Source organism: Salvelinus sp. IW2-2015, linkage group LG11, assembly GCF_002910315.2.
Source record: "Salvelinus sp. IW2-2015 linkage group LG11, ASM291031v2, whole genome shotgun sequence".
Classification (NCBI taxonomy): Eukaryota; Metazoa; Chordata; class Actinopteri; order Salmoniformes; family Salmonidae; genus Salvelinus; species Salvelinus sp. IW2-2015.
In genome coordinates, this window is record NC_036851.1 from 25,930,427 (window position 1) to 25,943,510 (window position 13,084).

The 13,084-nt window shown below is 43.0% G+C and overlaps 1 protein-coding gene across 3 annotated transcripts; it reads left to right on the top strand.

Moving 5' to 3' along the window:
• Nucleotides 1–1,390: 1,390 nt before the first annotated feature.
• LOC111970042 (adaptin ear-binding coat-associated protein 2) lies at nt 1,391–5,801 on the top strand. Of its 3 annotated transcripts, none has more exons than XM_023996529.2 (8): nt 1,391–1,536; nt 3,040–3,140; nt 3,289–3,390; nt 3,576–3,657; nt 3,776–3,884; nt 3,993–4,134; nt 4,255–4,339; nt 4,597–5,801. In XM_023996529.2, exons 1-8 carry the CDS (start codon nt 1,436–1,438, stop codon nt 4,634–4,636), a joined length of 762 nt encoding a protein of 253 aa, XP_023852297.1. In that variant the 5' UTR covers nt 1,391–1,435; the 3' UTR covers nt 4,637–5,801. The 3 variants fall into 3 exon arrangements, with proteins under 3 accessions (XP_023852297.1, XP_023852298.1, XP_070301723.1); XM_023996530.2 differs by lacking the exon at nt 1,391–1,536 and adding an exon at nt 1,967–2,154 and having other exon boundaries at nt 3,040–3,141; nt 3,287–3,390; XM_070445622.1 differs by lacking the exon at nt 1,391–1,536 and adding an exon at nt 2,327–2,867 and having other exon boundaries at nt 3,040–3,141; nt 3,287–3,390.
• The last annotated feature ends 7,283 nt before the right edge of the window (nt 5,802–13,084 follow it).

Here is a 13,084-nt window from a genome sequence, read left to right on the forward strand (position 1 = left end):
TTGCTTTCTCATTATGAGGTATTGTATGTAGATTGGTGAGGGAAAAAATGATTTAATCAATTTTAGAATAAGGCTGTAACGTAACAAAATGTGGAAAAAGTCAAGGGGTCTGAATACTTTCCGAATGCACTGTATATACTAGTCAAGGCTCATCCTATTACACTCATTGTCAAGAGTGTGCAAAGCTGTCATCAAGGCAAAAGGTGGCTACTTTGAAGAATCTCAAATATAAAATACATTTTGATTTGTTTAACACTTTTTATATTACCACTCTATGGAAAGATGAGACTCTCATGAACATGATTATTCTATTACCCCCACAAGCATCATTGGACTCTGAAGTTGATACTGCCAACTTCTGTCTGTAGCGTCGGGAACCGTTTGAGCTAAACACTAATAATAACTCTGGAAAGGTGAGACTCACGAACACGTACATGTTGGTACCAGTTTTAAAAAAAATTAAGTATACACTGAGTGTATAAAACATTAGGAACACCTGCTCTTTCCATGACATAGAACGACCATGTGAATCCAGGTGAAAGCTATGATCCCGTATTGATGCCACTTCAATCGGAATAAATGAAGGGGAGGAGGGAGACAAGTTAAAGGATTTTTAAGCCTTGAGAATATTGAGACAGGGATTGTGTATGTGTGCCATTCAGAGGGTGAATGGGCAAGACAAATGATGTAAGTGCCTTTGAACGGGGTATGGTAGTAGGTGCCAGGCGCACGGGTTTGAGTGTCTCAAGAACTGCAACGCTGCTGGGTTTTTCACGCTCAACAGTTTCCCATGTATATCTAGAAAGGTCTACCACCCAAAAGACATCCAGCCAATTTAACACAACTGTGGGAAAAACATGGCATGACAGGCCTGATGGAAACAACTTTTTTTCGGCTAACATTCCATATGACAAAACAAAATATGCTAGACAATGTGGGATCTTTTTGTGTCGGTAAAATTAATTATGCGAGAAATCTCGGGGCAATAACCATCATATCGAAGTAAACTTGGAGTCACGCAATGACATGTTGTGTGGTACTCCCACTACGACTCGTCGGGAAAGCATTCAGTTTATTAAACTACATATTAAATAAATTATAATGAACTTCACAGGGTGGTGAAAGTGCAAGGTGATGCGCATGATGCGCCTTTCCAATAAATATCGAGGGTCTTATTCTTGTGACATGATAACACATCTCTGGTGTGAAAAGTCGCATATTGTTTTTATACGTATTTTAGAGTATTCGCCATGAAAATATTTCGCCAATTATTGGATGGAAACGTAGCTTGTCATAGACAACTTTTATGGTGCTTGTCTTGGAAAGCTACTGTAGTAATCATCCTCTCCAAGAGAGTCGCTCTTGAGCTGTACAGTGCAGACTGGTTCACCCTCCCCCATGGCAGTTAGAAGTTTGGAAGTTTTAACTTGCCAAAATGGCACTGGCAGACGACAGCGGTTACGAGTCAGTGATCTGTGTAAAGCCAGAGGTTCATGTGTACAAGATCCCACCCCGCGCCACTAACCGTGGATATCGGTGAGTTTCTTTTCAGGCCCGCACTTTGTTAAACTTTCTAGCTAACTACTCAAATGTCAACCTGAAGAAGTGGAGAGGATCCATCAAGGTTGTTGCTAGCTAACGTTAGCTTGACATGATTCAGTTATTGAATGCATAACATGGCGAGAAGATTACTTTGGGGATAACGTTTTAATTAATTTAGCTAGTTAACTTTCAGTGTGTTATAATGTGACACTGTTAGGATCTCTAGCTGATAGCTTCTAATGCTAGCCAGGTGAGTTACTACTAGTGAGCTAGCTAGGTAAGATATAACAGTTAAAATAAGCATGTCAGCATTCTTTTCAAGCGGTGTGCAATGCTAAACACATCTGCTGTGTCAAATTATTTTCCAGGAAACGTTAGCAGGAGGCACGGGACATTCTACGGTGGCTCAAACGTTCAGTCAGTCATTGTACAGTTATGTCACAGAACAATGAGAGAGATATTTCACCGGATGTATAAATGTGAAGCATCCGCTTGGCGTTTCCACTCACTACATGGTAGTATATGTTAGTCAACTACTTACTATATGGTAGTGAAAGGAAGCCAAGTGACCGGCAATGGGAGAAGATGAAAATGGATTTTGGCCGACATTCGGTACATTTTCTCATCGATTATATATTTGATTTCAATACAGTTTTCTGTTCCCAAAACTAGAACCAGTTACGAACAGTGGGCTAAGGTTTGTAGACTTTCCCCAAGTTATTGCGCACTATACATTGTAGGAGTTCCCTAACGGAAATGTGCAAATGTCCTGCTAGAACGCGCCGATAGGATCTCGCTAGCTCATGCTTTGCTCTGCCCACTATTACTCATTTGTTCCCGTTTGACACGGCGGGCTGTGGTCTATTTATAAACGTATTTGGTTATGTACTGTAGCTAGCTAACATTAGAGGAAAAGTGTATCTAGAAAATCGATCCTGGTTCTTATGTAAAGATATGTAGCTAATACCATTTTATAGCTAGATCCAGGCTGCATCACATCCGGCCGTGATTGGGCGGCACACAATTGGCTCAGCGTCGTCCGGGTTTGGCCGTGGTAGGCTGTCATTGTAAATAAGAATTTGTTCTTAATTAACTGACTTGACTTTTTAAATAAAGGATAATCAAAATATATATTATATTATCTAGAGTACACAACCAAAATGCTAATAATTGTAGTAGTCTGGTGGGGTGAAGGGTTATTTCTAATAAGAAAAATAAGGATATATCTGTACTATGTCAATAATTGTATGCTCTTATATATCCAATATAAAAAATAATGCTTCTTCGGTCAACAAAAAAATATACAATTACTCCTGATTTGCTGGGTGAGTGTGATGTTATTTATGTAGCATAAGACTCATTCTGTTGCATAGTTTGAGATTGCACTAATTATTGCATTACACAGTTTGATTATGGTTGTTTATGTAGTAGGCCCAATAGCCCTGTAACATAGCGGAGTCATGACATGCAGGTATGGTGCTTCTCTTTGTTTTTCAGAGCAGCTGACTGGAAGCTGGATGAGCCAGCATGGACCGGCAGGATGAAAATAATATCCATAGGAAAGCTTGCCTATATCAAGCTAGAGGACAAAAACTCAGGTAGGTTAACTACTAGATGTCCGACGGTCATGGCTACATCTGCCAGTGCTGCTGTTGCGCTCATGTCTGTACTGGCTGTCACCTTGTCTGCTTCTGATGCATGCCATCATATCCAACTTTGAGGCAAACTGAATTCTGTATTTCTTAGAGTTGTTTGCCCAAGCCCCAGTGGAGCAGTATCCTGGATGTGTGGTGGAGGCAGTCACAGATTCCAGCAGATATTTTGTGGTGCGGATAGAGGACGGCAGTGGTAAGGTGCCTTCACATCAGAAAGACAGCAGCAGAAATGCATCACCATGCAAACTGATATGCTATGCTGAAAATATATTTTAGCGGAAAACTGTACAGTCTGGTATGGAAGGTTACTTGCAGATTAGTCATTTAAATACAGTATGCTTGTACATCTGTCTTCTCATGCACTTCTGTTTTATATAGGACGACATGCATTTATCGGCCTGGGGTTTGCTGATCGTGGCGACTCCTTTGACTTCAATGTGGCTCTTCAAGACCACTTCAAGTGAGTCAATCTCTCATACCTGTCCTCTTTGGTCTGGTATCAATGTCCATTTTCAATATAGATCTTCACATTGGAGCATGAAATAAAATCAAACATATCTCTGTGTCCTTTTCTACAGGTGGGTAAAACAGGAAGGTGAGCTGGCGAAAGAGGAAGCGTCTCAGAGCACAGCACCCAAACTGGACCTAGGCTTTAAAGAGGGCCAGACAATCAAGATCAGCATTGGGGTGAGCATTTGAGGTTACAGAAATAGATGGGAAACATGTTGAAAGGAGAGGAGAAACAAAATGGGATGTGAGGAAGACATTTAAAATAATCATTTTTCTTTGTCTTAGAACATAAAGAAGAAGGATCCAGGTGCCAAGTCTCGGCCCATGGGTAGTGGCCTTCTCCTTCCTCCACCAATGGCTAAGGGTGCAGTCCTTGTATCCCCTCCTGGAGGCCAGCAATCACCGCCACCTACACACTCCAACACAGGTAACCTCTTTAGGCTATAGAGTTCAATGATCAAAATGTCCCATTATCACTGCCCTTTCACAGCTTAACATGGATAACCTCCCTACATTCTAAATCATCTCTTTGTTTTTACTCCACCAGCTTCTCTTTTAGATTTCGGAGGCCGGGTCCCTGCCGCCCAGCCTACTGCAGACCTGTGGGGAGACTTCACAGCGGCTGGCGCCAGGTCAGTCTTAGAAGAGCTAATGGTTTAGACCAAAGAAGTTGGCAGGCCTTCGGAATGGTGTTGTGGCAAGGGAAACTGACTAGGGATCACAGGGTTACTAGCTCAAATCCCTGATGGGTTCAAGTCTCTCATCCCCTTGAGTGAAGCTTTTAAACAGTTTGGTGATTATGGTGTCTATATTAGCATTTTATTGTCATCCTTTCATGTTATTGACATTCTCACATTTGTCATTATCCTCATCCTCTGCATCTCCACAGCTCCAGTCAAGACACTGCTAAAGGATGGGTGCAGTTTTAGCTGTGAGATGGACCACATACACACACCCTCTCACACACTCAGGCTCCTTACATTCCCTGGACAGAATGATTGTGGCAACAGAAATGAGAGGTGGGGAGCTCTGTCAACTGACAGGTTGCTTGACACATGATGCTGTACGTTACCTACACATTTTGCATACCAGATGTATAGATTCAAACTATCAAGTCAATGATTGACCAGCACATCCTTTTTAGACACAGACAATATTACTATTTTTAGATATTTTAACTATGCAGTCAGAAGTGACACTTCATTTTGTTGTTGAAGTATTGATACCTATTTTGCTGTCACTCTGACCAGGTGAAAAGTATGTGCATTCCATGTTAATAACACCTTAAGGTGGCGGTCCGCTCATTATCTTTATGTCCATCCCTCAAAATGTCTCAATTTTTACAAAAATATCGATGTCAACCTTTCCCCTCATCTCTGACCCATCACCTCATACTACTAACTCCTGCCAGCATCATTTATCATCTCATTGAGTCATCCAACATTTGGTGTAAAGTTTAGTATTTGTATGCCTTTTTTATTTGTGTTGGTGAGGATTTGTTTTCTTTTGTATGTTTTATGTTCAAGTATAACTTGTGTCCCTCACTTATTTGAGAATATGAAGGACAGGTGTGTGTCTTTTCACAAGGTTGGAAGTTGACTCTGCTTCAATGTTGCTCCCCACCCTCCTTTAAACTGGCCTCTTGGTTAAGATAAAGTATATTATCTGTTCCTATCAGTCTGATATCTGATATCTTGGGCCTTTAAGTATAGCAACCAGATCAAACCAATGTCTAGTTTGGATTTTGGTAAATATGAGGTAGGTCAGAGAAAGGCAACATTGACAGTGTTTTAGAAGTTAACCAGATAAGTAGAGTTCTGGTAGATGTGTGTGATGCGTTTAGTCTTTTTTGTTATTTGTTTACATATCATAAATCTTTAGAAACAATTTCTGTCCTTTTTGATGAGTTTCTCTATTTGTCATTTATTTTACCCTAGGAGTGCCTTTTCAGCGAAATAGGGGAAGTTATTGAGGTTTTGGCTTTAATTTGCAACAAATATTTTGATCCAAGTGACTTACGCAAATCAAAATCACCTGTATAAAATGTAAAGCAAAATTTTTACTGTAAATAAACCATTCGTCGTTCAGTTCTTTTATGTTTGCATTGTCAGGTTAATTCCCTCTACACAGGCAATGCAGCAGTGGTATGCTTGTTTAACACGTAGTTAGTTTGACTTTAGCCATGGTCTCCATGACTGGTGTTTGTCTGAAGTATGACATACACAAGCCTCCACAACTGTTTTGCTTCAGTGAACAAGAGGGAACTATGCCAGTGTGTCATCTGACACCAGAATTCAGGATTATGATTGTCTTATTAAGGTGTCAAGACTGCCTGGACTAAAACTTGTGGCTGTCACAGTGGTAACTTTGGAGAAGGTGCAAGGGAGAGTAGAGTGTATAAAAAAATAAACTGTCATTTTATTTCCCGTTCTGATATATTGCAACATACACAGTTCAAAAGTTTGGGGTCACTTAGAAATGTCTGTGTTTTGAAAGAAGAGCCCCCCCCCCCAAAAAAGTCCATTAAAATAACATAAAATTAATCAAATACAGTGTAGACATTGATAATGTTATACAAATGGCAGATTTTTTTATGGAATAGCTACATAAGTACAGCCCATTATCAGCAACCATCACTCCTCACTAATCTCGCAGCAGTTGGCCAGTCTGTTTTCAGGACATCTCCTCACACCTAGTCTGTTACGGAGTCAGTTGAGTTTGGCTCTTAACATCCATTCCTTTTGGGGATTGTGTGTGGAATTTCCTGAAATATATTCTGATATCCATACAATATTATTACTAAATTCACATATTGCCCTGACAACAGGACTACTTTATAATTATACCTCATACAGTATTAATGGGGTGTTATACAGATGATCTGTTCTATAAGACATATCTGTATTTCCACTTCTGTCTAGACAGGGAGAAGATCATCCATGCTACTGCAATAAATACAATTCTTGCTTGGCTTCGGTTGATGCCCATTCCACCTGTATGATGTGCCTAGGCTTAGAGCATACCATTCAGTCTGTGGATTCCCCCTTCAGCAGCATTTATTGTGCTGCTTTTGGCACATGCCTAAGTGAAGCATGATTAGCTATGATGGAGACAAACTCTAGAGGCTCTGGGAGCGGCCTCAAGTGTAAACAACCCTCAGCGGCGGGCCCGCCCACCAAGCAGTCCAAGAAAGACGGGACCTACTCTGGATGAGTTGGAGGCCCAGGCAGCCTCTGTCTTAGCAGCTCCGCTCTCTCAGCCCGAAAGGCTCAGCTGAAGACTTAAGACAGGATCTTGATGCTATCTCCATCCTTGCTGGTAATGACCTAAACGAAGACACCTCTGAGGCCGTTCTGGATCAGCAAACTATGGCTCAGAGAGAGCTGAGAGTGAAACGCCCTGTTCATCAGCTGATATGCAGGAGCTCCTCAATAGGGTTCTGAATGCTCCGGATGTTAAACCAGACCCTAACAGCAGTCTGGGCAGAGTATATTCCTCAGTGCCCCAAGTTCTCCAATGAACTGTGTCAAACTTGGGCTAAGGTGAACTGAAGGTTCCATCTCTCAAGCCAGTGCAAGCCTTTGACCTTCATGGCTTCCCCCGACGGGTTGGGACTGGACCGGTACTCTGTTATGGACGCAATTGTTGCGGCCATGGTCCTCCCACACAACGAGATCATTGGTAGGTCTCCCCGCTGTCCTTCGGGACCTCAGGCTACTGACGACCACTTAAAAGAACACCTTCCTAAACTTGGCCATGGTGGCTTGCCTCCATGAATGTCATCTCATCACGTAGACAGCTTTGGCTCTCACAGACATAGATGTCAACTTCCGTGAAGAAACTCCAGGCCAAGTTTTTGTCTGGATGCCATTTTGAATCAAACGTCGAAACTGCGGAAGTACAGAGACCATGCAGTTTTATCATCGGTCCCCCTGCCCCACGTTACCCTAGCCAGAGACCATTGCAGTCTAGACCTCCGCTCTCCCCTGCCTTGAAAGGCTGTGGGAGGCACTTGTGAAGTCCCCCTGGGTGTTGGATACAGTACTACAGGGGTACAAACTCCAGTTCCGATGCCTGCCACCACCTTTCAGATGGGTTTGGTCAACTACAACAGCCGACCCCCTGAAAGAGAAGCTCTCCAACCTGAGTTTGCCTCCCAGCTGGAGAAGAATGCAATCAGACAAATCAAACCAAGAGAACAGCACAGTGGGTTCCATCTTGGACTTGAGGCCTCTCAACCGGTGCTTGAAAACCCTCCTCCAGTCCCACATCCTATCAGCCCAGGCCAGTGGTTCCCCACGGTTGACCTAAAAGATGCCTACTTCCACGTACCGATCCACCCAGCTCACAGTAAGTTCCTGTGCTTTGAATTCAATGGCATAGCGTACAAGTACCAAGTGTTACCTTTTATGCTTCTCCCTGGCACCAAGAACATTCACAAAATGCATGTATTCCGCTCTAGCACCCCTAAGATCACAAGGGATGATAGTACTAAATGACCTAGATGATTGGCTAATCTGCGCTCAGTCACGAGAACAGTAGACACATCTCTACTGAAGCACATCTCAGAGCTAGGCCTCAGGTTGAACATGCAAAAAAAACACCTGGTCCCCACAGAAACTGATGTTCATGGGCATGCGGGTCGACTCGTCTCTAATGAGGGCTCACCTCACTGAAGAGCGAGATCGAAAATTGTAGATCACACCAATCCTTTTATCCAAGACCAGAAGGGGACTGGTCTTCAGTGTCAGAGACTGATGCGTCTCCTCGCCGCAGCCTCTCTTTTGTCCCTATTGGGTATTCTACACTTGATACCCCTGCAGGAATTCCAAGGAACACAGGTATTGTCTCTTGACTGTGTCTAAGGAATGCATGCGAGCACTGGCAAGGTGGCAATCCCTGAAATTCCTTTCATGCAGGATATGCCTGGGCAGAATCCATCGGGAACTACCAACTGTCACAGGCGGAGGACACATTGTGGCATCCGAATTCCTGCAGCTTAGTGCCTGGCTGCTGAACAGCAAAAATGGTCTGGTTTAGATATTGAGCCCTCTGTTAACATCGTAGAGTGCCAGGGCCCGTCCACCATGTCAACCTATGACACGAGGTGGCGTGTGTTCTGCCAGTGGTGTGGGGAGCAGAGGGTTGCTCCAGAATCATGCAGCATAAAAACTGTGCTCCAGTTCTTGAGGTTGTTGTTTGATGTTGGCAGGGCTGCATACACACTTAAGGAACAGTATATGCAGCAGCCATTTCAGCATGTCACGATGAAGAGCAGGATGGTCCGCTTGGCAGCCATCGGCTCATGGCAAGATTTCTTAAGGGAGTCCGTCGATTACGCCTCTCAAGAGCCTACTCAGTTCCCAAATGGGATTTGGATCTGGTTCTTGGGAGTACAATCCAGACCTACCTTTAAACCGTTAGACGCTATAGACTTGAAACATCACTCTCTTAAGATTGCGTTTCTGGTGGCCATCGCTTCTACCAAGAGTGTTGGCGAGATCCATCTGTTATTAGTTAATGATGAGTGTTATCGTCTTATTCAAATCAAATTTTATTGGTCACATACACATATTTAGCAGATGTTATTGTAGGTGTAGTGAAATTCTTGGGTTCCTAGCTCCAACAGTGCAGGAGTATCTAACAATTCACAACAATACACAAATCTAAAAGTAAAAGAATGGAATTAAGAAATATATAAATATTAGGACGAGCAATGTTGGAGTGGCATTGACTAAAATACAGTAGAATAAAATACAGTATACATATGAGATGAGTAAAGCAGTATGTAAACATTATTAATGTGGCCAGTGATTCCATGTCTATGTATATAGGGCAGCAGCCTCTAAGGTGCAGGGTTGAGTAACCGGGTGGTAGTCGGCTAGTAATGGCTATTTAACAGTCTGATGGCCTTTTCAGTCTCTTGGTCCCAGGTTTGATGCACCTGTACTGACCTCGCCTTCTGGATGATAGCGGGGTGAACAGGCCGTGGCTCCGGTATTTGATGTCGTTGATGATCTTTTTGGCCTTCCTTTGACATCGGGTGCTCTCGCTGTCCTGGAGGGCAGGCAGTTTGTCCCCGGTGATGCGTTGGGCAGACCGTACCACTCTCTGGAGAGCCCTGCGGTTGCGGGCGGTGCAGTTGCCATACCAGGTGGTGATACAGCCCTTAATTGTAAAAGTTGCTCTTAATTGTAAAAGTTCCTGAGGGTTTTAGGGGCCAAGCCGAATTTCTTCAGCCTCCTGGGGTTGAAGAGGCTCTGTTGCGCTGCCTTCTCCACACTCTCTGTGTGGCCGGACCAATTCAGATTGTCAGTGATGTGTACACTGAGGAACTTGAAGCTTTCCACCTTCTCCACTGCGGTCCTGTCGATGTAGATAGGGAGGTGCTCCCTCTGCTGTTTCCTGAAGTCCACGATCAGCTCCTTCGTTTTGTTGTCGTTGAGGGAGATGTTATTTTCCTGGCACCACTCCACCAGGGCCCTCATCTCCTCCCTGTAGGCTGTCTCGTCATTGTTGGTAATCAGGCCTACTACTGTTGTGTCGTCTGCAAACTTGATGATTGAGTTGGATGCCACTCAGTCATGGGTGAACAGGTAGTACAGGAGGGGGCTGAGCATGCACTCTGGTGGGGCCCCTGTGTTGAGGATCAGTAAAGTGGAGGTGTTGTTTCCTACCTTCACCACCTGCGGGCGGCCCTTCAGGAAGTCCAGGACCCAGTTGCAGAAGGTGGGGTTCAGACCCAGGGCCCTGAGCTTAATGATGAGCTTGGAGGGTACTATGGTGTTGAATGCTGAGCTATAGTCAATGAACAGCATTCTGACATCGGTATTCCTCTTGCCCAGATGGGATAGAGCAGTGTGCAGTGCGATTGCATCGTTTGTGGATCTATTGGGGCGGTAAGCAAATTGAAGTGGGTTTAGGGTGTCAGGTAAGGTAGAGGTGATATGATCAGAGGCTACCCAGAACATGTCCCAGTCCGGGTGATCTAAACAATCTTGAAGCATGGACTCTGATTGGTCAGACCAGCGTTGAATAGACCTTAGCACCTTAGTACTTCCTGTTTGAGTTTCTGCATATAGGAATGGAGGAGAAAAATGGAGTCATGATCTGATTTGCCGAAGGAGGGCGGGGGAGGGCCTTGTAGACATCTCGAAAAGGCGAGTAGCATTGGTCTAGTGTTTTTCCTAAGCGAGTACTACACTCAATGTGTTGATAGAACTTCCGTAGCGTTTTCCTCAAATTTGCTTTGTTAAAATCCCCAGCTACAATAAATGCGACCTCAGGATATGTGATTTCCAGTTTGCATAAAGTCCAGTGTAGTTCCTTGAGGGCCGTTGTGGTATCGGAAAACCGATGAGTGGTCGAGGAGTGTGTCAGTTCGTTAGTAGGCAAACGGAGGACGGTCCTCCCCTCCTTGATAGCCTACTTTTGGCGAGGAAGCATAAGTGTATCCTACCGCGGAAGAGTTTTGATATCTGCCACAACCCCTTTGAATCAGCTGTTGTGTTGTCGTCATCGTCGGAAACCATGCACACGTTTTAAAACGATAGCCAGCATATTGTTTTTATCTATAAATTGTCTTGCAAAACTAACTTAATTTGTTTTTAGTCACACTACACATTTATTTTGAGATCCACCTCTGTAAATGTTATTTCTCTGAGTGGAGAAGGACTGACTCATTTTATACAAGCTCATTTTTGTCCACATTCCATCTCCTCGCTACCGTTGACCTTTTTTAAAAGGAGACGAAAAGAGGTTTGAAGACAGAGACGGAGGAGTTAGCAAATCTAATTGATAAAAGGCCCTTGAGGTAAATTTGTCCCTTGTGGCGAGAGGGGCCTATCTATATACAGATTTTCAGGGCTCTAGTTCAAATGGGGTGAGGGGCATGAAATTTCAAAGGTTTGCATTTTCAATCACTTGTTATAGGCCAGAACATGATTATAATAATTTCTACATTGCTGTTGCCGACCCCTGTTCTAGGTCTTACCAACTCACAGGAATTTACATTTTTTTCACTAAATCGTCAGAAGGAAAATAATAATAATCAACTTCAACAAATACAATAGGGTTTCACTCAGCTTCGCTGCTTGAACCTCTAATTAGTCATTTATCATACTAACATAGTTTATTTAACCTTATAGCATACGTTTTTGTAATGCAAGGACTCTCTAAGTTTGGATACCACTGGTACAGATTTACATAGACATTTCAGGGATACAGCAGAGAGTTTGGCTAAAACTGCCAAATGTATTAATCCTAATAGCCTACACATGCTTTACCAGCTAGTAGAACACTGCCCCACACCCAGATTAATTACCCAGGTTAAACTTGTTTGACCTGTAATAGGCTGTAGGCCTACCCCAGGTCCAGGTAGACCTAGCTGGTTAAAGTGCTTATTAGAACAGTAGGTCTACTGGTAGTTGCTTAGTAATAAAGGACCACTTAAGGCCAGAAGTTTTTACTCTCTGCATGATCTGACAAGGAAAAATGCTGCACCCTTAGTTGTAGGCCATAATATATTTGTTATGATTAACCTAATACTATGTTTCCAAGTTCATTTTTTCACAAAGATTAACATTCTGATCATGCTCAATATAGTATCTAGTACCCTTGAATGTAGTATCTAGTACCCTTGCCTCCATACAATGCAGCACTGCCGGGAAACCACAAGAGGGCCCTTAACCCCCCCAAAACGCCAGAGTAAGACATGAGAAATTGAATGATGTGTGATATATAACATTGTCCAAATATACAATAGTTTTGCGGCAGAAAATAATGGCTGAATATTTGATGCACATCTCCTTTCAAAATGAGAACATGCTGAAAGTTGTGGGCCTGTGGTTAAGGCTGAGCTTTGTGAATAGAGGGATCTGGTTTTGGCATTCTGAGTCCTTCTCTTTTGTGGGCATGTCTGTTACCATGGTATTACAAGCATTGAAGTGATGTGGCAGGGAAGGTGTTCGACCTGGGCCACCAGATACTGTAAAGTGGATCAAATTGTTTGTTTTTTCCCTTCTTGTTGATTATGGTGTGTGTTTAATTATTGCAACATTATAAACACTGACTGACTTTTCGCATTCACAGAAGGGTGGATCATACATGCCCCTTAACGTGCCATCATCATCTTTATTCTGTGTAGCCTAACTCTTCTTTGGCACATATTCTATAATATGACTGAAGAAACTATATCATTGATAGGAATGATGAATGGACACAGACAGCCTTGTTAAAAAACTGCAGAGCTCATCGCGCAGGGTCTGTGAAATAAATTATATTGTGTGCCCTACAAATATCCTACATTGATTTAGTTGATATCATCAACATTTGCAGCTAATTTTTTATCCAATAATACTGTGTATTTTGTTTCATTG